Source organism: Delphinus delphis, chromosome 10, assembly GCF_949987515.2.
Source record: "Delphinus delphis chromosome 10, mDelDel1.2, whole genome shotgun sequence".
NCBI classification, from domain to species: domain Eukaryota; kingdom Metazoa; phylum Chordata; class Mammalia; order Artiodactyla; family Delphinidae; genus Delphinus; species Delphinus delphis.
This window is the reverse complement of record NC_082692.2, coordinates 60175448-60202113: the sequence shown is the minus strand read 5'-3', so window position 1 is coordinate 60202113 and position 26666 is coordinate 60175448. Positions and strand designations below refer to the sequence as shown.

The 26666-nt window shown below is 42.1% G+C and overlaps 1 protein-coding gene and 1 long non-coding RNA gene across 3 annotated transcripts in view; one reads left to right on the top strand and one right to left on the bottom strand.

The window, feature by feature from the left end:
* Nucleotides 1-26666, bottom strand: part of LOC132432215 (uncharacterized) — a 266402-nt gene that overhangs the window by 161647 nt on the left and 78089 nt on the right. The gene's annotated exons all lie outside the window — the stretch shown is intronic.
* EIF1B (eukaryotic translation initiation factor 1B) lies at nucleotides 1643-4404 on the top strand. The gene is made up of 4 exons (XM_060021394.1): nucleotides 1643-1929; nucleotides 2870-3033; nucleotides 3249-3350; nucleotides 3724-4404. The coding sequence occupies exons 1-4, from the start codon at nucleotides 1899-1901 to the stop codon at nucleotides 3766-3768; spliced, it is 342 nt and encodes a 113-aa protein (XP_059877377.1). The 5' UTR covers nucleotides 1643-1898; the 3' UTR covers nucleotides 3769-4404.

Sequence of the window (26666 nt, the reverse complement as noted above, 5' to 3'; positions counted from 1 at the left end):
CTCCATTTCTACATGAATATAAACAGAGTAATAACTACATCACAGAATGGCTATGAAGATTAACAATACTGTGTATAAAGCTTACAACAGGCAAATAGTATGCACTCAATAAATGGTACCTATCATCATAGTTAATCACTAAAGATTATTAAATCCTGGTATTCCTAACCTGGAGTCTGCAGATCCTTGGTCCATGGCTAAAATTGCGGGGGTGGGGGGATTCCTAAAATTGGATAGGGAAAAAAGACTCCACCTACATTTTCACTAACCTCTAACCCAAATTTAGCCTTTCCTCCATTATGAATGCTGGCAACATCCCAGTAGTACCTGAAGGATCTGTAACTTTGCACCAATAGAAGTCACAGATATTTTCATATTACACTTCTGATGCTACAGACATCTCAAAATATCTTTTATCACCTTTTTAAAATTCCAGCCTTTGTGAGACCTGCTGCTAGATCTTGTTAACTAATGCATTAGTAAAGAAGCAATACTATGTTATCAATGTACTGTTTTTAATTTCAGTATAATAGGTTTCCTTTGTAATCCTACATGTTTTATTTCATGCACTTAAAGCATTATTCTGAGAAGGGGTCTATAGGCTTCACAAGACTGCCATGGCACAAAACAAGGTTAAGAATCCCGAACTTTTAGTCTATCTCTTTGCTTCCAGAAAGCGAACCAAGTTTGACAATTGAGCACCTGCCTGGGTGAGCCCATTCCCATAGTCTCAGGTTTGTTCTCCTGTGTTTAGCTTGATAGGAAGATATTACTGTTCTGGTATCAATCAACCTTCTGTCAATTAACCTTCCTGTTCAAGGTTCTGTATTTAAGTTGATGGGCTGATTTTCTGGTGTGTTCGGTCGACCTGGGGGACATACATGGCCCCACTGGATGCCAGGCCCCTGCTGAAGGTGGGCAGTGGTTCTGAATTGTGGTCCCACACCAGTAGCATCAGCATCTCCTGGCTGCTTGTTGGATTTGCAAATTCTCGGGTCACACCCCAGACGTCCTGAAACAGAAGCTCTGGGATCTATCAGTCTGTATTTTATTAAGCCCTAGGGGAGATGCACGTTAGTTTGCGAACCACCGCGCTAGGGCATCGGAGGGCAGCCCAATCCTGGGCAGGAGGCTCCCACCTCGACCCTTGGTAGGGACGAACAGGGTTCCTGCAACCGGACAAGGCGGGAGGGGAGGAGGAGAGGTGCTGAGGGGCAGCCATTAAGTCGAAAGCCGGGACTAGGGACCTTGTTCTGCTCCTGTACCCCGATTTCACTTACATTACCCAAGGCCTCGAGCGAGGGCGACTGATGGAGATAATCCCCCCCAGCACCGAACACTCATTGCTGCCACTGTACCGCGAGAGAAGGCGAGTCAAGGGAGAACCTGCGAGAGCGCGGGCAGTACGGCGCTAGACCTACGAGCTCTAGCCAGATGTCTCTGCAGCCCTCTGGACCCTTCCCGGCCCCGCCGCCCGCCGCTGGGGGGCGCACCCCCTGCTGGGAATTGAGGTCTCGGAAGCCCGCCCGCTCCAGGCTTTCCGGGCTCTCTTGCCTCGTGAAAACCACAAGTCCCAGGGCGCCAAGCGCGGGAGGGTCACGTGGGAGGGGCGGCGGGCGCGGCTAAATAGTCTCCGTCGGCCATTTTGTCGGAGAAGCCGCAGCGCCGCCTCTTCTGTCGCGTCCTCGCATCCGTTGCTGCCGCCTCTTCCTCCGCCTCCTCCTTCGCCTCTTCCTGCCTCCTCCCGGCTTCCGCCGCCGATCCAGCCGCTTCCCAACCCCGGGGCGAAGCGTCTCCTTATTTATTTCCGTTTTCTCGCCACTACCGCCTCCTGACACGGTGATCCGGGCGGGCCCCGCAGGAATTTTATCCCCTCACCGGCCTCACACTAGTATCGCATGTCCACTATCCAGAACCTCCAATCTTTCGGTAAGAGCGGGTCGCCCCACCGCCCCTCCCGTCCCCCCACGTCCCCTGCGCGCCTCTCGGCCGGTAGGCCACCGCTGCCCGCCCTCGCCGGGGCCGCTCGCCGGACCCCCGCCCCAAAAGGCCCCCGGCCGCCCTCCCCGCACCCCGAGTGGGGCTTTGTCTCGGTGCCCGGAAGATGGCGACCGGGCCCCTGGCGACCCCCTCTCCGAGGGCGGCCCCCGGAGCCCCGGCCGCGGGCCTTGTGCCGCCCCCTGCCCGCTCCTGGACCCTCCTGCTGCTCGCTTCTGCTCCCTGCCACCTCTGCGACCCTGTTCCGCCCCCAGACTTGCCCTGCTGATCGCCAGGGGGGACGCCGGCTCGGGCTGGGGCATCGGCGTCCATTAGCGGTCGGGGTTGTTCGTGGCTGCTCTCGGGCGCATTTAGTAAAAGATGCTGCGGATCAGGCCTCTGATCTGTTACAGGGCAGTGGGCCAGTCTTCTCTACTTGCGGAGTAATACGTAAAATTACTCTTAATATACATATATAGATCTTTTTTCGAGGCAGAGTTAGGGTTAAATTATTGGGGTGGCATTTGTGAATGTTTCTGTTGTCATCAGAATGTAATCGAGATGACGCACATTTTTATAGTGGCTCTAAAATTAAGGTCTTAAAATCTCTTTTCTCTCATTAGAGGATTATGTTCAACGATAACATCTAAAACAACGTTTTTCTGTTCCGGTATCAGTGGACATACCTGTTTAAAATCTCTTTTTGTGAAAGTACCTTGTAGGTTTTATTAATACTCTACCCTTATCACTCCCCCACATCCGCACCTGCAGAAAGAAAGCAGAAGCACTAGAACCTTCTTTGCTGAGTTTCTAGATTGTAGCGTAGCTGTATCTGGAAATTACTGACTAAAAGATATTTTCCTGCTTTGGATTTTTTTGTATCCCTTTGCAGACCCCTTTGCTGATGCAACTAAGGGTGACGACTTACTCCCGGCAGGGACTGAGGATTACATTCATATAAGAATCCAGCAACGGAACGGCAGAAAGACACTGACTACTGTTCAGGGCATTGCAGATGATTATGACAAGAAGAAACTTGTGAAAGCTTTCAAAAAGGTAAAGGTGTTAGGGAGAAGAGATTAAAATATAGTTATTGACACACACGTCTAAATAGGATTACGGTTCACACCTTTTACTTCACGTTAAAGTGGGTTAAAATGATTGGACCCAAGGAAACTGTGTTCATACTCTTAATTAACATCCAGATAATCTTAGGGTGAAAGTAAAATATCATTGTATTTGACTCAGTTATGCTGAATCTACTTCTTCAGAAATTTGCCTGTAATGGTACTGTGATTGAACATCCTGAATACGGAGAGGTTATTCAGCTTCAAGGTGACCAAAGAAAAAACATTTGCCAGTTTCTCTTGGAGGTGAGTGATTGGGTGCTTTATGTACAACCTTGAGATTGCTTCTAAAATTGTATTTAAGGGCAATGTGAATTATTACCTACTTAGTAAAAAAATCATGTGAATGAAGCACATTAGTTGTACTTATTTGGGCAGGAGTACCAGTTTATTTTGTCATTAGAATGACCTGATCATTCCTGTGTCCATTTAGGATGTTTTGTGGAATGTCAGGATATTCAAATATGTGTTGAGTTTTTGTTATTAACAGTTTATGCCACAAATACAGTGTTGCAGTAACCTATTAACAATGATTCTTTTTAATGACTGCTCTGTCTTCTTAGGAATGAATTTATGTGTTACCCAGAGTGATTCTGCTAAATTAAATTTTATTTTGCAGGTTGGCATTGTCAAGGAGGAACAGCTTAAGGTTCATGGATTCTAAAATGAACCTAAATACGTGGAGAATTTCTTGAATAATTTTGTTCTCTAAACCAAGTTTGGCTGCCTTGTGAAATGATTCTCTGCAGTAAACGGACTTTTCATTTATTTAATCATTCAAACTTTCATTCACATCTGCATGATTACAGAAAACATGGGGTATGTAGGCTAGTAACACATAAGAAAATTGCAGTAAGATGGTAATGAAACCCCGTATTCATCTTAACATGTTTCCAATGGAAAATATTTTGTTTTGAGTGTTTATTTGTTTATTGTTCAGTTTATTACTTTTCACTTGATTAAATTTTTTTGTTGTATTAAACCATGTATGTTGCAGCTTAACAATAAAAAAAAAATCTATGAATCCTTTTGTGAGCAGTTAGGCTCCCAAATCTAAGCAAGTAATATACACATATAGTTTGTTTTTTATAATTGTCTCATTCTGTGTATTCTTTCCAGTTGATTTCAGATGCTGTGAAGAGCTAGAGGAGAACCTTTGTTATATATGTAATTTTGTTCTTTACTTACTTAAAAATGAGTAGAAACAGTATAAACTCAGAGCTAAGAATTTGCCAGAATGTACTGTTAAATTTTTGAAAAGAAAATGAAGCATAGTTTAAACTTACGTATTGGCACAGAGAATTATTTTATTTATTTTTATTGGTTATGTTAGTGGGGAGCCAACACAAGTCTATCCCTAAGTGACAGACAGTAAAGTAGGTTCCTGACATAAAATAAATTTAGTCACAGGCAGTGCCCTGCAAGTGTGGGTGGAAGGCATTGGGGTTAGGGTTAGGGTTAACTTCCTAGAGTGCTAGAAAGTGACAGAGTTGGGGTGCCAGCCAAGGGCTTCCAGCCAGAAAAGCCATGTTCTTTCACTAAGTCACGGTTTGGTATTCACCAGAGGAAGTAAGAGCCAAGGGCAGTGGTGCATGGGTGTTGAGGGTAGGGTGAGAAATAAGAGAATTCACAGTTCTTAATTACGAGATTTCTGCAGCTCATCCTCTTCAGTTCCAGACTTCTGCTTTTTATTGAGCTGTGATTATCTGCTCAGTTACACAAGCTGTATCATTAAAACCATTTAGCCAAGGCAGAGAAATACATCTACAGTAGTCACCTCTTTATCCAAAGGGGATACATTCCAAGGCCCCCAATGGATGTCTGAAACTGCAGATAGTATCAAACCCTATATATATTATGTTTTTTCCTATACTAAGCGGCAGATAGCATATACAGTATGGATACGCTGGAGAAAGGGATGAATCATGTCTCGCCCAGATGGAGCAGAATGGTGCAAGATTCCATCTCCTCACGCTACCCAGAATAGTGCCCAATATAAAACCTATGAATTATCCCTAGAATTTTCCATCTAATATTTTTGTTTTGGACCATGGGTAACTGAAACTGCAGAAAGTGAAATCTTGGATAAGAAGCGAACTATTGTGTAGATGTGTGCTTTTTAGCTTAATGCAGTGGGATAATGGTGTGAAAAATGTCACTGCATTCTGTACCGGCTTAACCTTTCCTCCTGTTCCAACTTAATTGAGAAATCCTCACTTTCTACCTGTAACATTTTGTAATGATTCCACCTCACATTGAGAGGTGCTGTGGAAATCGTTATGAAAATGATAAAGCAGAAATTTACATTAACACGCACATTCAAGTGTTCATCTATGGAGATCTGAGGTAATGCCCAGAAAAGAATTGACTGTTGAGATTGATTGAACAAGAGGTGGACAGGACAAGGGAAACCTCGTTAGATGGAAAGAAAAAGGCCCCTCCTCTTGGCCCCCACAGATAAGCTCTTGGCCATCACTTTATGTGTCAGGCCACTCCCACTAGATAGGATCAAAAGCCTTGAGTAATAATACTTCACTCTGGATTTTGTGAGGAGCACCTCTTTCTGATCCCTCAATCTGAGTCCCAGATACCTGATTGGACTTGTCACCTGTAGGGCAGTCCCCATCTGATCCCTCAATCTGTGAGCCCCAGATACCTGATTGGACTTGTCACCTGTAGGGAAGTCCCCATCCTTGGAGCGAGAACAGTATCGTGCACCCTTGTCTTTGAGCAGTGCAATGGAAATAGCTACAGATTGCAATTTTACTGAAACCAGTCAAAGTCAAATCCCCTGTCTGGGAGCCTCAGAGATATCTAAGGACATAGCTTAAAGTTCTTGTCCACTTCAGGGACTGCAACACTCTTGTCTGCAAAAAGGACTAGATGGCATTGTGTAACAGGAGGGAGAATATGCCCTACAAATGCAGTTAAAATAACCAGCCAAACGGTATCTCCTTGTGTCTCCTGTGTGGGGAGACTGTGATCTGCAGTTTTTTTAGTGGTCTGTACTTTGACGGTGCGAAACAAAAACTACCGAGTAGAGATTGTCCCTAGACCTCTAGGTTCAGCTGAGGCCTTGGTGAAGCCAGTAGGAAACTAACCTTTGGTTGACTGAGGCACAGCCGAGTAAACTGCTGCTATAGCAACGATGTCCTCTGCCCTCAATCTTGTCCCCACGAGATCTGGGCCCCACACAAAGCAGAGGAAAGCCTGGGGGTGCAGCCTGCTCTTCCTGTTCAGGAGCTCAAGTAAGAGCTGTTCTCTGAACCACCCTAGAAAGGGGGCAGCTCTGATCTTATGGAAGGAATAGTTCTAGTTCCAATCAGGATGCAGTTAACCAAAATAACTTGAGACAAACAGAATGGTAACAGACTTCTGTGTGCCTCCTGTCACCAGCTGGGCTGCAGCTAAAGGAATGGGCAGTTAGAACTCAGGAAAAATCAAGCTCATTAGATTGCCCACACAAACTTGTTCCACTGGGCCTGTGAGGTTTCCCCACACCACGCCAGAATTCCATGTGGGAAGGAAATGAGGCAGGCGTGGCCCTGCCGTATCTAAAAACAAAGAATTCTCACTTGCGGTGGACAGCAACCAGCTGGCCTCGCTTGACAGGCGATAGCCAGGCAATGCTGTGCTTGTCTGGGATCAAGGGGCCAAGTGCATCAGCCAGAATTAAGCAGGAACAAAACCATGTAAGGCGCCTTCAGCATTGACAGCTCCTTTCACAAGGTTATGTGGGCCTTTAACTCCCTTTTCATCTGGATAGTGGAAGCTTGGAAAAAGAAAAGTCATAAACCAGAGGAATGGCTATTTCTTCACTCCTGGAAAACCATTCAGGGTGGAACTACTGCCAGTAGAGGAGGGAATACCAAGCTGTCCTTGGATGTTCCTAATCCAGCCATTGTTGTGTCAGATGACATGTGGCCTGTGGGGATTCTCTGGCCTATATGGGGAACTTAAAGGGCAATTTAAACTCAGCATTGGCAGTGAGGATGCCAGTGTGAAGGGGATGGCTCACCCATTAGCTCATAAGTCTGATTTTGAACCTAGCAGGAGAAACAATAGATCTGCCCATGAACTGAGGGCATGATCTGAATCGTGGTGCCTTCATCTCAAACCAGTGAACAACCTACAAATTACTTTTCATGCAGAAAGCAATTAGATAGAGATAAGCACCATTCATTCAATGCACAAAGGGGACTAAAGTTCAAATCCCCTGATGGGAATTTAAGTGATCTTGACCCCCAAGCTGAGCTACTGCTGCAGCCCTCTGCTCTATCCTGAAGGGTCTCTGAGCCTATAGAATGGTCCAGAAGGAAACTAGCTGTAACCCCCAGGTTTGTCTCCATGTGTCTTTCATCCATTATCAGGACCCCAGGCCCACCTCCTCAGTCACTGGGCAAGGAACAACATAAAGGAGAGCGGAGATAAAATCAGAAAGTACTTTAATCCATGTCGATCATGACAAATTCCATGGGGAAAACATCACCAAGGATTTAGAGAGCAGTATACTTCCTTGAAGTAGGAAAAAGGCCCATCTACTACCTGGTCACAAACATCCACACGATGAGTGCCTAACTGCCATTAACTTGCTAAAAACTCAGGAAACATTAGCCTGATATTCAGATTAAACTATGAGAATCAGTAGCAACCTACTTGATAAACTAAGATTGTTGAAATGAAACAACATTGGGTATATATAGGATGATTCTTCAAGTAAGGACTAGAAAGAGGCAAGTAAGGACTAGGAAGAGGGAGGGGATGATTAGAGCAAGTATGTAGTCCTTTAACACCCCCTTGTGGCCATTTTAAAAACTTGATTGCTCTTGGCAGTTCTCAGTAAATTACAGGAGGTTTAGGTTGTTGCAGGCATCATTAAAGCACCAGCTGACAGGTTTAATTTTGTCATCCCTCAAAGTTATGCAGAAATTGATCTAGCCAATGCCTTATTACTGCAATCCATAGAAATCTATTGCAGTTTGCTTTTACCTGGGAGAGAGAAGAAAATGCTTTCATGGTCTTGCCCTGTGGATGTATAAAGCCATCTCACCTACTATCTAGCACAGTGTTATTAGAAGGAATTTAATTCAAGTGTAAATAGAGACATCTGTTTATGGCCTCCAGAGAATGCATGATTAAGTTAGAAAACAATCAAGGCTCCTGCTAAATTGTCACCTGTTGAGGAACACAATCTGGAGTTTTACACACACACACACACACACACACACACACCGTAAATGCATGGCGCTCTCAATTTAAACCTCTGTCTTAGACCAATACACAGGTAAGTGTGCCTTTTTGGCTACTGGAGTCACACCCACTTAGAGGATCACTTGAACATTAGCAACTTTTGCCTGGGAAAAGCAGTGACTGGACTCCCTTAAAGACCTAACGTCCACAATGATGCCACTGCGTTAGGCCTAAACAACCCAGAACAGGACTCACTTGGCAGATTAATCATTAGTAATATACTTACTTGGAGAGCCTCTGGCAGATCTCACCTTCACAAGTGAGGGAAGCCTAACGGAAGCTCAGTGGCAACCTGGGAATTGTACTTTAGGGATTTGATTCTACATGAATCAAGGACAGCATCACAAGATGGGCATCTGACCAGGGAATCCCCTCAGGGAGATACTGGGAGGTATTACATCAGAAAATGTATTATCTCTAACAATAAATCCTTTGACCCTTCCACATTTTTATCAAGCATTGTCCCTGATTTTCTCACTTCCCTTGCAATAAAAGTAAAAATGGCTAACCTCTTTTTAACATTTGTAACACAGAGATCTGAATAACTTACATATGTCGGCTCATGCAGTTCTCAAAGACTTCATGACCCAGCACAGCTCCCTTGGCTTACCATCATAATTACCTCCTTGCAAATACCCTCATCTCCTTTGATCTTGCCTCCTTCCTTTATACTCATTTGTCAAAACCGCAACCCTTGTTAAACTCAACCACTGGCTCAATACCTGCACAGGACAGCTGATGGCTGCTGAAGGAAAACAATTGTTGTTTTCCCTCTCCCTTCACCCCCATCCTCCATCTTACACAGCTGAAGCCTTTGCCTCATCCATCATTGACATATTTGAAATTGCTTCATTTTTCCATCTCTAAATCTTCTCATCTAGGGCAACTGTGCATACTGTCTTCTTTCCTGCTTATAATGGATGAAGGGTACTTGCTCCCATTAAAACCAACCCCTCAATTTGTATCCTGAGCATGGTCCCTTCTTCTCCATGAATTATCACTGTAATTACCCTCCTTTTTCTGAATCATCAATTTTTTTCCTCCCTACTGAATCCTTTTCATCACATAGAAATATCCCCTAATATTTCCCATCTTTCAAATACAGGCATACCTCGGAGACATTGTGGTTCTTTCCAGCCCACTACAGTAAAGTGAATATTGTAATAAAGAGAGTACCACCATGAAGCCACTATGAAAAACAATATGGAGGTTCCTGAAAGAACTAAAAATAGAGTTGACATATGATCCAGCAATCCCACTCCTGGGCTATATCCAGACGAAACTAATTCAAAAAGATGCATGCACCCCAATGTTCATAGCAGCACTATTTACAATAGCCAAGACATGGAAACAACCTAAATGTCCATCGGCAAATTAATAGATAAAGAAGATGCATTATATATATACAATGGAATATTACTCATCCATAAAAAAGAATGAAATAATGCCATCTGCAGCAATGTGGATGGACCTAGAGATTATCATACCAAGTGAAGTCAGAAAGAGAAAGACAAACACCATATGATATCACTTATATGTGGAATCTAAAATATGACACAAAATATGACAGAGATATGTTATGAACATATCTATGAAACAGAAACAGACTCACAGACATAGAGAACAGACTTGTGGTTGCCAAGAGGGAGGGGAGGTGGAGGAGGAATGGAGTGGGAGTTTGGGATTAGCAGATGTAAACTATTATATACAGGATGGATAAACAACAAGGTCCTACTGTAAAGCACAGGGAACTATATTCAATATCCTGTGATAAACCATAATGGAAAAGAATATAAAAAAGAATATATATGTATAACTGAATCACTTTGCTGTACAGTAGTAATTAACACAACATTGTAAATCAACTATACTTCAATAAAGTTAAAAAAAACACTAGAGTCTTAACAAATATTTAAAAAAAGAGAGTACCATGAACTTTGGTTTTCCAATATGTAGAAAAGTTATACCTACACTATACTGTAGTCTATTAAGAGTGCAATAGTATTATGCCTAAAAAACTATGTATATACCTTATTTTAAAATACTTTATTGCTAAAAAGTGTTAACCATCAACTGAGCCTTCAGTGAGTCATAATCTTTTTCCAACAGTAACATCAATCACTGATCACAGATCACCATAACATATATAATAATAATGAAAAAGTTTGAAATATTGTGAGAACTACCAAACAGTGACACAGAGACACAAAGTGAGCAAATGCTGTTGGAAAAATAGCTCCAATAGACTCTCACCAAAGTGAGTACAGAGGGAACACACCTCAACACAACAAAGGTCGTTCATGGCAAATCCACAGCTAACATCATACTCAACAGTGAAAAGCTGAAATCTTTTCCTTTAGAATTAGTAACAAGACAAGGATGCCCACTCTTACCACTTCTGTTCAACATAGTATTAAAAGTCCTAGCCACAGCAATCAGACAAGAGAAAAATAAATAAAAGGCATCCAAATTGGAGAGGAAGAAGTAAAACTGCTACTGTTTGCAGATGACATGATACTATATATAGAAAACATTAAAGATGCCACCAAAAAACTATTAGAACTAATAAGTGAATTCAGTAATGTCATAGAATACAAAATTAATATATGGAAATCTGTTACATTTCTATATACCAATAACATACTATCAGAAAGTGAAATCAAGAAAACAATCCTATTTACAATCATGTCAAAAAGAATAAAATACCTGAAAATAAATTTAACCAAGGAGGTGAAAGACCTATGCTCTGAAAACTGTAAGACACTGATGAAAGAAATTGAAGATGACACAATAAATGGAAAGGTATACTGTGCCCATGGAGCAGAAGAATTAATATTGTTAAAATGTCCATACTACCCAAAGCAATCTACAGATTCAGTGCAATTCCTATCAGAATACCCATGGCATTTTTCAGGAACTCAACTAAATTATCCTATAATTTATATAGAACCACAAAAGACACTGATTAGCCAAAGCAATCCTGAGAAAGAAGAACAAAAATGGAGGCATCATAATCCCTGATTTCAGACTATACTACAAAGCTATACTAATCAAAGCAGTAAGATACAGACACATCGATCAAGGGAACAGAATAGAGAGCCCAGAAATAAACCCCCACACATATAGTCAGTCAACGACAAAGGAGGCAAGAATATACAATGGGGGAAAGACAGTCTCTTCAATAAGTGGTGTTGGGAAAACTGGACAGCTACAAGTAAAAGAATGAAACTAGATTTTTTTTTAATTTTATTTATTTATTTCTAATTTTTTTTTGGCTGTGTTGTGTCTTTGTTGCTGTGCATGGGCTTTCTCTAGTTGCATCGAGCAGGGGCTACTCTTCGTTGCAGTGCACAGGCTTCTCATTGGGGTGGCTTTTCTTGTTGCAGAGCACGGGTTCTAGGCACACAGGCTCAGTAGTTGTGGCATGCAGGCTCAGTAGTTGTGACTTGTGGGCTCTAGAGCGCAGGCTCAGTAGTTGTGGCACATGGGCTTAGCTCCTTCGCGGCATGTGGGATCTTCCCGGACCAGGGCTCAAACCCGTGTCCCCTGTATTGGCAGGCAGATTCTTAACAACTGCGCCACCAGGGAAGCCCAGACTAGACCATTTTTGCACATCATACACAAAACTAAATTCAAATGAGTTAAAGAATTAAATGTAAGACCTGAAATTATAAAAAATCCTAAAAGAAAACATAGGTGGTAAGCTCTTTGACTTTTGTCTTGGTGTGGAATTTTTGGATCTGTCCCCAAAAGTGAAGGCAACAAAAGCAAAAATAAACAAGTGGAACTACACTAAACTAAAAAGCTTCTGCACAGAAAAGAAAACCATCTACAAAATCAAAAGGCAACCTACTGAATGGGAGAAGATATTTGCAAATCCTATATCCAATAAAGGGTTAATATCCAAAATATATTGAGAATTCAAACAACTTAATATCAAAAACAAACAAACAATCCAATTTTAAAACTGGGCAGTGTATTGAGACATTTTTCCAAAGGCACAGAGATGGTCAACAGGCACATGCAAAGATGTTCAACATCACTAATTATCAGGGAAATGCAAATCAAAACCACAGGGCTTCCCTGGTGGCGCAGTGGATGAGCATCCGCCTGCCGATGCAGGGGACACGGGTTCGTGCCCCGGTCCGGGAAGATCCCACATGCAGCGGAGCGGCTAGGCCCGTGAGCCATGGCTGCTGCGCCTGCGCGTCCGGAGCCTGTGCTCCGCAACGGGAGAGGCCACAACAGTGAGAGGCCCGCGTACCGCAAAAAAAAAACAAACAAAACAAAAACAAAAAAAACACAACGAGATATCACCTCACACCTGTTAGAATAGAGAGAGTGTGGAGAAAAGGGAACCCTCATACACTGTTGGTGGGCATGTAAATTGGTGCAGCCACTATGCAAAACAGTATGGAGGTTCCTCAAAAAAAATTAAAAACAGAGCTACCGTACAATCCAGCAATTCCACTCCTGGGTATTTATCCAAAGAAAATGAAAACACAATTTGAAAAGATATATGCATACCTATGTTCACTGCAACATACTTTACTACAGCCAAGATATTTCCATATCCTGTCCATATTGATGGACAACCTAAGTGTCCATCAATAGATGAATGGATAAAGAAGAGGTGATATGTATATATACAATGGCACCCTCCTCAAGCTGGATCATCTTCACTGCATCTGTCACTCTCCTCAACCAGTGTATTTGGAGATATCAGGTGTTAACGTAGTTCTTTGAAGATAGTGCTTCTTTTTCACTTTCTAATTCTCTTTGTTGCTTCTCTTTGTTATAGTGTGGCAGGGATATCTTTTGTAAATTTACTAAGTTGAAAAAAAAATAGTAGCTGCAGTACCAGCACATGGCCAATAGCTAATGCTACTGACCTGCTTAAAGCCAGCCCTTATATTTCCTACATAGTCGTCTAGTTTGTTGGCTTGCATTTGCGTTTGTTTTAGAGAAAAGACCTAAAAATGAGAAGAGATGGAGAGGTTCTACGATACTGGCTAAACTCTCAAGTGCTCCAGGCACTCAGGAAAAAAACATAATAAAAAATTTGGTTTAAAGGGAGAAGACTCAAATCAATAGAATTAGAAATGAAAAAGGAGAAGTAACAACTGACACTGCAGAAATACAAAAGATCATGAGAGATTACTACAAGCAACTCTATGCCAATAAAATGGACAACCTGGAAGAAATGGACAAATTCTTAGAAATGCACAACCTGCCAAGACTGAATCAGGAAGAAATAGAAAATATGAACAGACCAATCACAAGCACTGAAATTGAAACTGTGATTAAAAATCTTCCAACAAACAAAAGCCCAGGACCAGATGGCTTCACAGGCAAATTCTATCAAACATTTAGAGAAGAGCTAACACCTATCCTTCGCAAACTCTTCCAAAATATAGCAGAGGGAGGAACAATCCCAAATTCATTCTACGAGGCCACCATCACCTTGATACCAAAACCAAACAAGAATGTCACAAAGACAGAAAACTACACGCCAATATCACTGATGAACATAGATGCAAAAATCCTCAACAAAATACTAGCAAACAGAATCCAACAGCACATTAAAAGGATCATACACCATGATCAAATGGGGTTTATTCCAGGAATGCAAGGATTCTTCAATATATGCAAAACAATCAATGTGATAAACCATATTAACAAATTGAAGGAGAAAAACCATATGATCATCTCAATAGATGCAGAGAAAGCTTTTGACAAAATTCAACACCGATTTACGATAAAAATCCTGCAGAAAGTAGGCATAGAGGGAACTTTCCTCAACATAATAAAGGCCATATGTGACAAACCCACAGCCAACATCGTCCTCAATGGTGAAAAACTGAAAGCATTTCCACTAAGATCAGGAACAAGACAAGGTTGCCCACTCTCACCACTCTTATTCAACATAGTTTTGGAAGTTTGAGCCACAGCAATCAGAGAAGAAAAGGAAATAAAAGGAATCCAAATAGGAAGAGAAGAAGCAAAGCTGTCACTGTTTGCAGATGACATGAAACTATACATAGAGAATCCTAAAGATGCTACCAGAAAACTACTAGAGCTAATCAATGAATTTGGTAAAGTGGCAGGATACAAAATTAATGCACAGAAATCTCTGGCATTCCTATACACTGATGATGAAAAATCTGAAAGTGAAATCAAGAAAACACTCCCATTTACCATTGCAACAAAAAGAATAAAATATCTAGGAATAAACCTACCTAAGGAGACAAAAGACCTGTATGCAGAAAATTATAAGACACTGATGAAAGAAATTAAAGATGATACAAATAGATGGAGAGATATACCATGTTCTTGGATTGGAAGAATCAACATTGTGAAAATGACTCTACTACCCAAAGCAATCTACAGATTCAACACAACGCAAACTACCACTGGCATTTTTCACAGAACTAGAACAAAAAATTTCACAATTTGTATGGAAACACCAAAGACCCCAAATAACCAAAGCAATCTTGAGAACGAAAAATGGAGCTGGAGGAATCAGGCTCCCTGACTTCAGACTATACTATAAAGCTACAGTAATCAAGACAGTATGGTACTGGCACAAAAACAGAAAGATAGATCAATGGAACAGGATAGAAAGCCCAGAGATAAACCCAAGCACATATGGTCACCTTATCTTTGATAAAGGAGGCAGGAATGTACAGTGGAGAAAGGACGGCCTCTTCAATAAGTGGTGCTGGGAAAACTGGACAGGTACATGTAAAAGTACGAGATTAGATCACTCCCTTACACCATTACACAAAAATAAGCTCAAAATGGATTAAAGACCTAAATGTAAGGCCAGAAACTATCAAACTCTTAGAGGAAAACATAGGCAGAACACTCTATGACATAAATCACAGCAAGATCCTTTTTGACCCACCTCCTAGAGAAATGGAAATAAAAACAAAAATAAACAAATGGGACCTAATGAAACTTCAAAGCTTTTGCACAGCAAAGGAAACCATAAACAAAATGAAAAGACAACCCTCAGAATGGGAGAAAATATTTGCAAATCAAGCAACTGACAAAGGATTACTTTCCAAAATTTACAAGCAGCTCATGCAGCTCAATAACAAAAAAACAAACAACCCAATCCAAAAATGGACAGAAGATCTAAATAGACATTTCTCCAAAGAAGATATACAGACTGCCAACAAACACATGAAAGAATGCTCAACGTCATTAATCATTAGAGAAATGCAAATCAAAACTACAATGAGATATCATCTCACACCAGTCAGAATGGCCATCATCAAAAAATCTAGAAACAATAAATGCTGGAGAGGGTGTGGAGAAAAGGGAACACTCTTGCACTGCTGGTGGGAATGTGAATTGGTACAGCCACTATGGAGAACAGTATGGAGGTTCTTTAAAAAACTACAAATAGAACTACCATATGACCCAGCAATCCCACTACTGGGCATATACCCTGAGAAAACCATAATTCAAAAAGAGTCATGTACCAAAATGTTCATTGCAGCTCTATTTACAATAGCCCGGAGATGGAAACAACCTAAGTGCCCATCATCGGATGAATGGATAAAGAAGGTGTGGCACATATATACAGTGGAATATTACTCAGCCATAAAAAGAAACGAAATTGAGCTATTTGTAATGAGGTGGATAGACCCAGAGTCCGTCATACAGAGTGAAGTAAGTCAGAAAGAGAAAGACAAATACCGTATGCTAACACATATATATGGAATTTAAGGGAAAAAATGTCATGAAGAACCTAGGGGTAAGACAGGAATAAAGACACAGACCTACTAGAGAACGGACTTGAGGATTTGGGGAGGGGGAAGTGTGAGCTGTGACAAAGCGAGAGAGGGGCATGGACATATATACACTACCAAACGTAAGGTAGATAGCTAGTGGGAAGCAGCCGCATAGCACAGGGAGATCAGCTCGGTGCTTTGTGACCGCCTGGAGGGGTGGGATATGGAGGGTGGGAGGGAGGGAGACGCAAGAGGGAAGAGATATGGGAACATATGTACATGTATAACTGATTCACTTTGTTATAAAGCAGAAACTAACACACCATTGTAAAGCAATTATACCCCAATAAAGATGTTAAAAAAAAAAAGAAAAAGTGGTACACACATATAAAGGAATGTCATTGAGCCTTAGAAAAGAAGGAAATCATGACATTTGTGACATCATGGATGAACCTGGAGACATCACCCTAAGTGAAATAAGCCAGACACAGAATGACAATTACTACATGACACTACCCATATAAGGCATCTGAAATAGTCAAACTTATGGAATCAGAGAACAGAATGATGATTGCCAGGGCCAGGGGAGGTATTAGTAAAAACATACAAAGTTTTAGTTATGCAAGATGAATAAACCCTAGAGTCTACTACATAGCACATCACCTATAGTTAATAATACTGTGTGGTACAGTTAAAATTTGTTAAGAGAGTAGATTTTATATTAAGTGTTCTTATAATCCACCCTCAAATAATAATAAATAAAGAGGGTGGGAGGAAATTTTGGTGATGAATATGTTTATGGAATAGATTGTGGTGATAGTTTCATGATGTATATCTCCAAACTCATCGAGTTGTATACATAAAATATGTACAGCTTTTTGTATGTCAATCATACCTCATGAAAGGAGTTTAAAAAGAGATTCTCTTTTAAAGACAATACAACAAAATATCTGATTAATAAATAATTTTACCTTATTATATATTGAAATAATATTTTGGTTTATTGGGTCAATAAGATATATTATTAAAAGAATGTCAACTGTTAAAAAAAATGCAGAAAAATGTCCCTCTGGGGACTTATTCCAGAGGTCCAGGACCCCAGGAGGAAGAAGCATTTGCTACCCTGTTGTGGCGCACAGGCTTAGTTGCCCCGGGGCATGTGGGATCTTTGTTCCCTGACCAGGGATTGAACCCGCGTCCCCTACATTGGAAGGCAGATTCTTTACCACTGTACCACGAGGGAAGTCCCTTTTGACAGTTTTTTGTTTTTCCTTTTTTAACATCCTTATTGGAGTATAATTGCTTTACAATGTTGTGTTAGTTTCTGCTGTATAACAAAGTGATTCAGCTATATGTATACATATATCCGCATATCCCCTCCCTCTTGTGTCTCCCTCCCACCCCTCTAGGTGGTCACCAAGCACCAAGCTGATCTCCCTGTGCTATGTGGCTGCTTCCCACTACCTATCTATTTTACATTTGGTAGTGTATATATGCCACTCTCTCACTTCATCCCAGCTTACCCTTCCCCCTCCCCGTGTCCTCAAGTCTATTCTCTAAGTCTGCGTCTTTATTCCTGCCCTTTTGACAATTTTAAGAAGGTGATTTGGCCATGGGCCCATGAGCCCCATAAGTACCCCAAATTTGTCGATCTAGCCATTTCTTATACCCATGAGATCCCTGAGGGAGCCGTGTACATAAGGAACAAGGGATATGTAGGACACAAAATTACTGCTTGGTCACTATGCACCTTGTGCCTGCACCTCGCTCTGCAGGTCTTCAGGGAGTCTTGCTCTTAGTTCCTGGCCCCAGTTTCCTTCTCCCAAGTCCAGCTTCTGAATGAAGAACAGAGGGACACATGAGACGGAGAGATGGCCAGGTTACCCCCAAGACCAGGTTTCCCTGAGTGGTTGAGAGGAGACCACTGCAGAGAGAGGCTGTGCTCAAAGGCACCAACTTTTACCAGCCATGCTTGTTCCCATGGAATGTCACCCTCCACCCCAACCACCAAAAAATCTCATTATTAGACTAGAGCTGACTCACCCTGAAATACATGCACTGAAGCTTCAGGGCCCTCACCTGAAGAGGCCTCCTCCAGGTTCCCGAGCCCAGATTTGCATTCATATGTTTTATTGTTCCTTTCTTAAAGAATGTCTCTATAACTGTATAAGCAACAGGTCCCTGCAGATCGGGGATGTTCCTGCTCTCAGAAATTTGAGTTGGGAAACTGGGAAATAATCAAGTAGTGAGTAGCAGGCACTGTGGCTTTCTGAAGGGAGTCACGCTAGAGGTCCTGAGGGGAGCAGGAGCAGTGGGCAAGCCAAAGCTTTGCCTAAGCTGGAATGATGAGGCCTCAGTAGGTGGGGAGGGCTACAATGAAGGTGAAAGTGCCTCCCAGGTGGCACTTGGGGTGGGGGAGTAAATGAGTAAATGAGATGATGTGTATAAAGGTCTGAGCATGTGCTCTACAGAGTCAATGCTTGCTAAACTTTATTATTATCACTGTTACTATGATTATTATTATTTGCATTGTTACCATGTTACTGCGAAGATCTGCAACGTCCATTTGCTGAGGTCCCTGGAGCTTCCGTGGACCCAGTTTCAGTCACTTCTAAGGCCTGGCACAACTAAGGTTTCTTTTGCTAATTTCCATGAAAGTCTGTCTCCTTGTATTCTTGTGATAAACTCCCATCTTGCAGCGGATAAGGTCTAACTCTGGCAGGCACCATCTCACTGGCACCTCTGGCAAGGTAAGGCAGGTGACCTAAGCCCCATTTCACAGGTGAGGAGACTGTGGCTCCAGGAGCTTCTGGGCCTCACAGAAAGTTCCAGAGCCAGAGTGTGATGAGGCCAACACTTGACCTAGATAGAAGGTGCTTCTTCTGATCGTCCAGTGACCTCTCTGAGCAGTTAGGTCAGCTTGGCAGTGGCTGTAAAAACCACCCAGCGGTTTGGACAGTCATCTCCGTGGCACCTTCCTTGCTTGGGTTCCATGTACATATCAAAGTGCCTTTACTTCTTTCTTAATTTTGTTTCCCAAGTAAGTAGCCCCTCCCATTGGTCCTCTTATTCAGTCGGCTTTAGGTGGTTTGTGAGAGTGTGGGCAGCATGGACCAGTCCACCCTGGCTCTGCTCTGGATGGAAATCCAAAGCCGCAGAACTGTGTGCACCCCCTCCACTCCACGCCCACACCCACAGCAGGTCATCAGGCTAAGTGCTCCTTGACACCCATCAGAGTCAGGTCTGTCCCCAAGAAACCTTTTCCACCTGGTCTTTTAAAAATGGCTGCTTGAGGGGCCCAGGATGGGGAGACTGCAAGGCTTGGGGACCAATCTGATTATTAACCTGAGAAACCACTCTGCATTTGCTACCCCAGACTCTCCCCACACTGGTTCTCTGTGTTTTCATTACCATATCCTTCAACATCTTTTTATCCCCTTTTCAAGAGAAAAAGAAAGGTGTCCCACAAAATTGCCAGGGGAACTGATTACACACAAGCCCGGGAGGGAGGTTCAATGTTACCAGGAGTCCTTGTGCTGCCCTTTCGAAGGCTCACCTGCACTAACGACCCAAGAGGAAACAGGCAGCCCCATCTACAGTAGAGTTTCACCTTTAATTAAACTTTAATTCATTCATGCCTTGTCCCTGGGGCCACATGCTGCTGGGAATCAGCGCCAAGTAACCTAGACTCAGGCCAGGGCCTCAGAGAACACGCAGAGGCATCACTGAGTAAAACTAGCTTTTCCTGACTATTAAATCCAATGATCTACTCAGGGGGTCAAAGGAATCCCCTGGAGCTGCCTATGGGCAAAGAAGACAGATGCTTTTATAAACGCCCCCACACCACCACACACACACTTGAACAAATTGTGATTATACAGTTATCCATTTAAATTCATCTCATTTCCGGTGGCAGCCGCTGTTAATACTTTGCATCTATACAGTTTTCCTTCAAAGTGGGATTATACCGGGGCTTCCCTGGTGGCGCAGTGGTTGAGAGTCCGCCTGCCGATGCAGGGGACATGGGTTTGTGCCCCGGTCCGGGAAGATCCCACGTGCCATGGAGCGGCTGGGCCCGTGAGCCATGACCGCTGAGCCTGTGCATCCGGAGCCTGTGCTCCGCAACAGGAGAGGCCACAACAGTGAGAGGCCCGCATACCGCAAAAAAAAAAAAAAAAAAAAAAGTGGGATTATACCGTACGTATTGTCTTGTAATCTGATTGTTTTTAACTTCATAATATATCATGAGCATTTTCCCATGCCATTAGACATTGATTTGACTAGTTACAGTCACACTGTATTTTCCATAGATGCTAGCACCAGCATATTATAATCCCATCCCACATGCTCTTCCTGCAATGTGACATTGACACGCCTCCATCGAGAGGTGGCATTTTTGTTTCCTTCCTTTCAGCCCAGCCAGACTTTTGTAACTATCACAATAAGTAGAATGTGGCATAGGTGATGCTGTGTGACTTCCACAGCAGGTCATAAAAGGCAAGATGGCTTCTGCCTGGCTCTCCTTTCTTTTCAGTCTTGGAACCAAGCCACCACATGGTGAGAAGTCCAAGCTACATGGAAAGGCCACATGTGATTGTTCCAGCAGACACACCCAGTTGGGTCTCTAGCTGATTATCAGTGTCTGCCCATATGAGAGCAAACAAGCCTTCAGATCATTCCAGCCTTTAAGTTCTCCAGCTGAGGCCCCAGACAACACAGAGCAGAGATAAGCCATCTCCACTCTGTCTACAGAAACCATGAGTGATAATAAAGGATATGGTTAGATAACTAAACAGTGTTGCATTGCATGAATATATAATAATTCCCCTTTCTTGGGCTCCAGATTGTCTCCATTTTTTTGTTATTATAAATAACACTGAAATGGGCCTCCAGATAGCTGATTCTTTGCCTAATTAATCAACTATACCTTAAGAATAAATTTAAAGAAGTGCAATATCTAGGTCAAAGGCTATGATCATTTTACCAGGAAGCAATGATTGAGTCAATTTACATCCCCACCAGTAGTGTATGAGAGAATGTGAAAGCATCCAGTGTGTTATTCTTAGTCACCATCCTCTGGCAACTTCACATTTCTTTTCCTCAAACTGTCATCATCACCTCTGTTGACCACCTTTTCAAGTATACAGCTCTGGGGTTCAGAAACAAATTAGTGGATGCCATGTTGGGAGTTACTCAAGGCAAGGAGTAGATGGGAGCTGCTGGTGGTGTGACCATGGAGCCCAGCAGAATTGCTGAGAACAAGGGGTCCTAGGGGCTGCCAAGGCTGATCACACTACAGACCAGAGGCTTCTCCTGCCCTGATGAAGCATGAATTGTACAGCGGAATTAGTCTCAGCCTGAGGCAAGAGGGCTGGCCTTTTATATCCCATGTCAGTCACTCATTGACTGTGGGCTGCCCTGGGTGGACTGGGGGGATGTAATATTCCAGGCCAGACGGCTCCTGGTTGCCAGAGCAACTCTCTGAAGCGAGCAGTTGTGAATAATTAATCACCAGCACTCCCAACGGCTGGGGTTGGGTCCACTGGCCTTGTGGAGGCATCTGGGTGGGACATCAACAGCGTCCACTACAGAGAGGATGATGTTGATTACATTTTTTCATTATGTAAACTGTAATGCCTATCTATGCATTGGATAGCAGCTTTTATTCAATTAGTTATTTAATTATTCAATTAGTTAAATAATATGACCAAAGAGCAAAATAATATCAATATTAATAATAAGATGGGGAGATGAATTAAAACTATCTTTAAGCCTTTTGTAGGACCTTGGTGATTCTTTTAGGGAAAATAATAAGAAAATTAAGTCCACATTGTAAGCTGAGTCTTTCTCAGCAATGCCCAGGGTAGTGAGCAAACTTAAGGGAATGAGGCTGAATACTGTAAATTGTGCTCGGTAGCTGGAGAGTGCCACATCTACCAGGAAATCTTTGCTTCCTAAAAATGGAAAGTCAGGACAATTATGGCCATTAATCATGTGTAACTGAAAGCTTGTAAGAGAGCAAAATGGGAGTTGAAAACTCCAAATCTAATTTGTCAGTAATGGACAAAAATTATGTCCATTGGGACATCCATTGCAGATAAACAATGAGCAGTATTGGTCCAAATCTTATGCTTTCTTCAATTTAAATTGACTTTGCTCATTAGGAACTGCAGCTTCACTGACTGCAAAAATTTTACAAGCATTAAGGAGATGTCAAACCAACTCAAAGCCTTGGGAGCTCAGAGTGAGCAGTCCTACTGTAGTCAGAGCCGGGGATTAGAGGTCTGCACTACTATAAGAAACGGCCTGGCTTGGTTTTCGTGTTGAGGAACTGAAACAAACACACAACCATTTCACCCTACACACACAGAACTTACTGTCTACTTTAACATGACTTTACTATTCCATCGTATGCATTAGTATAACTGCCATGCCAGGAGACTCCTGCTCAGGAAAATAATGTGAAAGTTCATTACATGACCCTCCCAAAAGACACATCAATGCCTCTATAGGAAGCAACAACAGACAGCTTACTCCCTAAGATTCTTCGAATCCCTCACCTCAAATTCCTTACCTTGCTGTTGCCACCAATTCTAAACCACTAGTCATGATCTTTACCCAATCCTGATCAAGCATCACACTGAAAGACCCGCTTTGATAAAACTTTCAATTCTCAATAATATCCAGCTTTGCCTTTGCCCCCTTGAAGACACAGCCAAAGTTCTGTTGCAGTGGTGCTGGTGTTCTCCCTTCCAGGGTGAGCAATCAATTTAGCATTGTCTTATCAATAGGTTGCGTTGGTGATATTTGGGGAGCTTGCATTTGACAGTGTTTAATCGCTGTAGCTTTTCTCAGGCATAAATCTTAGTTCTTGCTTCTCTCTCATCCTCTGTCTCTTACTCTCATATCTTTCCCTGCCCTTAATATTGTGGTGTTTTCCATTTTACTCTAAGCTCCCTTGAAGAAAACAAGGAGATAAATAAATTTTAAGAGTAGGCAAAAGACAGAGAAAGAAAAATATCATATGATATCACTCACATGTAGAATTTAATTTTTAAAAAATGGTATAAATGAACTTATTTACAAAACAGATATCCCCAATCCAACTACTTCTGTCTACCTCTACTGCTGCCACCCTGATCCAAGCCACTATCATCTCCCACCTGAACAATGATAATAACCTCCTAACCATCTCCCAGCCTCCACTCTTGTCTTCCTACAGTCAAATCTTCATAAAGTCATCAGTGTGAGTCCTGAAAAACTGAGATCATGACATTCCTCTGTCCAAACCCAGTTCACTAAGAGTGCAAGTTCTGCAAAGTCCTACAAAGCCCTTCAGGAAGTGTGCACACCTGCATACACACACATACACACATACCTCCTCGACCCTCACATTTCAAGTAGGCCTTCCCTGACCACCGTACATTAAATTGCAATCTGTGCCCCCATCCCACTTACCTTACTCTACTATCTTGGAAAACATTTGTCACTTTCCATAGCACACGTAATATTACTTTAAAATTTGCTTATTCATTGTGAGTACTGCTCATCACCGGCTTCCTCTTGCTTAAATGAAAATTTCACATGGGCAAGGATCTTTGTTCTGTTCACTCTTGGATCCTAAGAACCCAGAACAGTGCCTGACACACTGTAGGCCCTCACTAAATATTTGTTGAATGAATATGCATTTTTTTCTTGCTAGGATGAAACATTAGCAAATTTTGACCATTAGGTCAGAAAGGGAATGTTGACAAATTTCAAAAAGCAGAAATTATAATGATCAAAATGTAATATAATTTCAAATTAATAACTAAATAATGCTTTAAAAATCTTTCTACTTCGATATTTTAAAATATTTTGACTTCTTTCTTTTCTTCTTCCCTTCTCTCTCCCTAGCTCAACTTGCCCTGTAGCCTCCCAACAAACTTGTGATTCCCCAGGGACACTCCGTGTTTTGTTCTACCAACAGCCACTCACACCCTAATACAGAGCACAGCTTGTTCATTAGATCATTGGCTCAGTGACGGAGAAAACTGAAGAGGAGGTGAGGCACGGTGTTCTGCGTAGGGACAGTGAGTACTTTGTTCTGATCTAAGATATGATGTGCCCCGCAGCAGGGAGTCAGGCAAAGAGCCCACACCTGGAGACTGGACTGGGCTTTTCACACTGGCTATGAGCACTGGTCCATCTCTGTGTAAGATGGTTATATGGTCCATAGGTCTCCAAGAGCAGTTGTGGCCATGGGACTTCTGATGCTCATCATGTTCTCTTTCATTTTACTTTACTGAATACACTGTTAAAATTGAAGCATACATTCAGAAAAATGTATAAATCATAAGTGAATAGCTCTGCTATGGACTGAATTGTATCCTCCCCCACTAAAGATTCATGTCTCGAAGCCCTAATCTCCAATGTGACTGTATTTGGACATAGGGCCTGGGAGTTGCCATATGATCCGTATGGATCATATATATATATTAGAGTTGCCATATGATCCAGCAATCCCACTCCTGGGCATATACCCAGAGGAAACCGTAATTCAAAAAGATACATGCAGCCACGGGTTCGAGCCCTGGTCCAGGAAGATCCCACATGCCGCGGAACAACTAAGCCCGTGCACCACAACTACTGAACCTGCGCTCTAGAGCCCACGAGCCACAACTACTGAGCCCACGTGCTACAACTACTGAAGCCTGCGTGCCTAGAGCCCATGCTCCGCAACAAGAGAAGCCACTGCAATGAGAAGCCCGCACACTGCAACGAAGAGTAGCCCCCGCTCACCACAACTAGAGAAAGCCTGCACACAGCAATGAAGACCCAACACAGCCAAAAATAAATAAATTAAATAAATAAATTTTAAAAGAAAAGATACATGCACCCCAAAGTTCATTGCAGCATTGTTTACAATAACCAAGACATGGAAGCAACCTAAATGTCCATCGACAGAGGAATGGATAAAGAAGATGTGGTACAGATATACAATGGAATATTACTCAGCCATTAAAAAGAATGAAATAATGCCATTTGCAGCAACATGGATGGACCTGGAGATTATCATACTAAGTGAAGTAAATCAGACAGAGAAAGTCAAATATCATATGATATCGCTTATATGCGGAATCTTAAAAAAATGACACAAATGAACTTATTTACAAAACAGAAACAGACTCACAGACTTAGAGAATGAACTTATGGCTACCAGGGGGCCAGGGTTGGTCAGGGGAGGGATAGATTGGGAGTTTGAGATTGACATGTACACATTGCTATATTTAAAACAGATCTCCAACAAGGACCCACTGTATAGCACAGGGAACACTGCTCAATACTCTGTAATAACCTAAATGGGAAAATAATTTGAAAAAGAATAGATACTTGTATATGTATAACTGAATCACTTTGCTGTACACCTGAAACTAACATAACATTGTTAATCAACTATACTCCATAATAAAATAAAAATTAAAAAAAAAGAAAGAGTCCCAGAGCGTGCACACACACACACACACACACACACACACACACACACACACACACATTAGGATCAGCAATAGAGAAACAACTGCAAATATGGAAGAGTTTTCTAAAGGATGAATCAATGATGTGAAACTTTATATGAATAAATAATTTATTTAATAAATAAATCTCTTCTGAGAGAAGAAAGGATTCCAGATCCTCAACTTCCTGATGTGTTCCTTCCTAGTATAAATTTGTCTGAGAAGAAGCTTTCAATCTTCCATTTATCCTTCTCCTAATTTACCAAGAAAGTCTCATCTCTCACATATCCCAAAGCTTCCAAAGGGAATTATCCTGGGGCACAAGCACCTCTGGGGCATCCAAAAACTGGACAAGTAAAGAATGAATTGCTCCTAGGGGAGACCCTGGCCCTGCCTTTTCTGTATAGTGATGTGGTTGTAAAGGAATAGGTATTGCATATTTATTCGAATTCTAAAATGCAGCTTTGGGACTTCCCTGGTGGCGCAGTGGTTAAGAATCCACCTGCCAATGCAAGGGACACAGGTTAGATCCCTGGTCCGGGAAGATCCCACATGCCGCGGAGCAACTAAGCCCGTGCACCACAACTACTGTGCCTGTGCTCTAGAGCCCGCAAGCCAAACTACTGAAGCCCGCGCGCCTAGAGCCCATGCTCTGCAACAAGAGAAGCCACTGCAATGAGAAGCCCACGCACTGCAATGAAGAGTAGCCCCCGCTTGCCGCAACCAAGACCCAATGCAGCCAAAAATAAAATAAGTAAATAAATAAATTTATTTTAAAATTAATTAATTAATTAAAAAGCAGCTTCTTCTGAGTAAAAGTAAGACTGATTTGGTGGATAGGTTTAACCATGAGGACTGGCATTGCCAATTAGATTGTATGGCAGACAATTCCATAAATTGAATAAGATAAATCTGCAACAACGTTTTGATAAAAATATATTTAAGGCTCATATATAATATGTGTACATTGGGAGATTCCATCCTTGCAGTTACTTAATCTTAAGATGAAAAAGAGTAGGTGTTAACTTAAAAATGTGTGAAGGGTACATAGTTTTACAATACTTTTTAGGCACAAG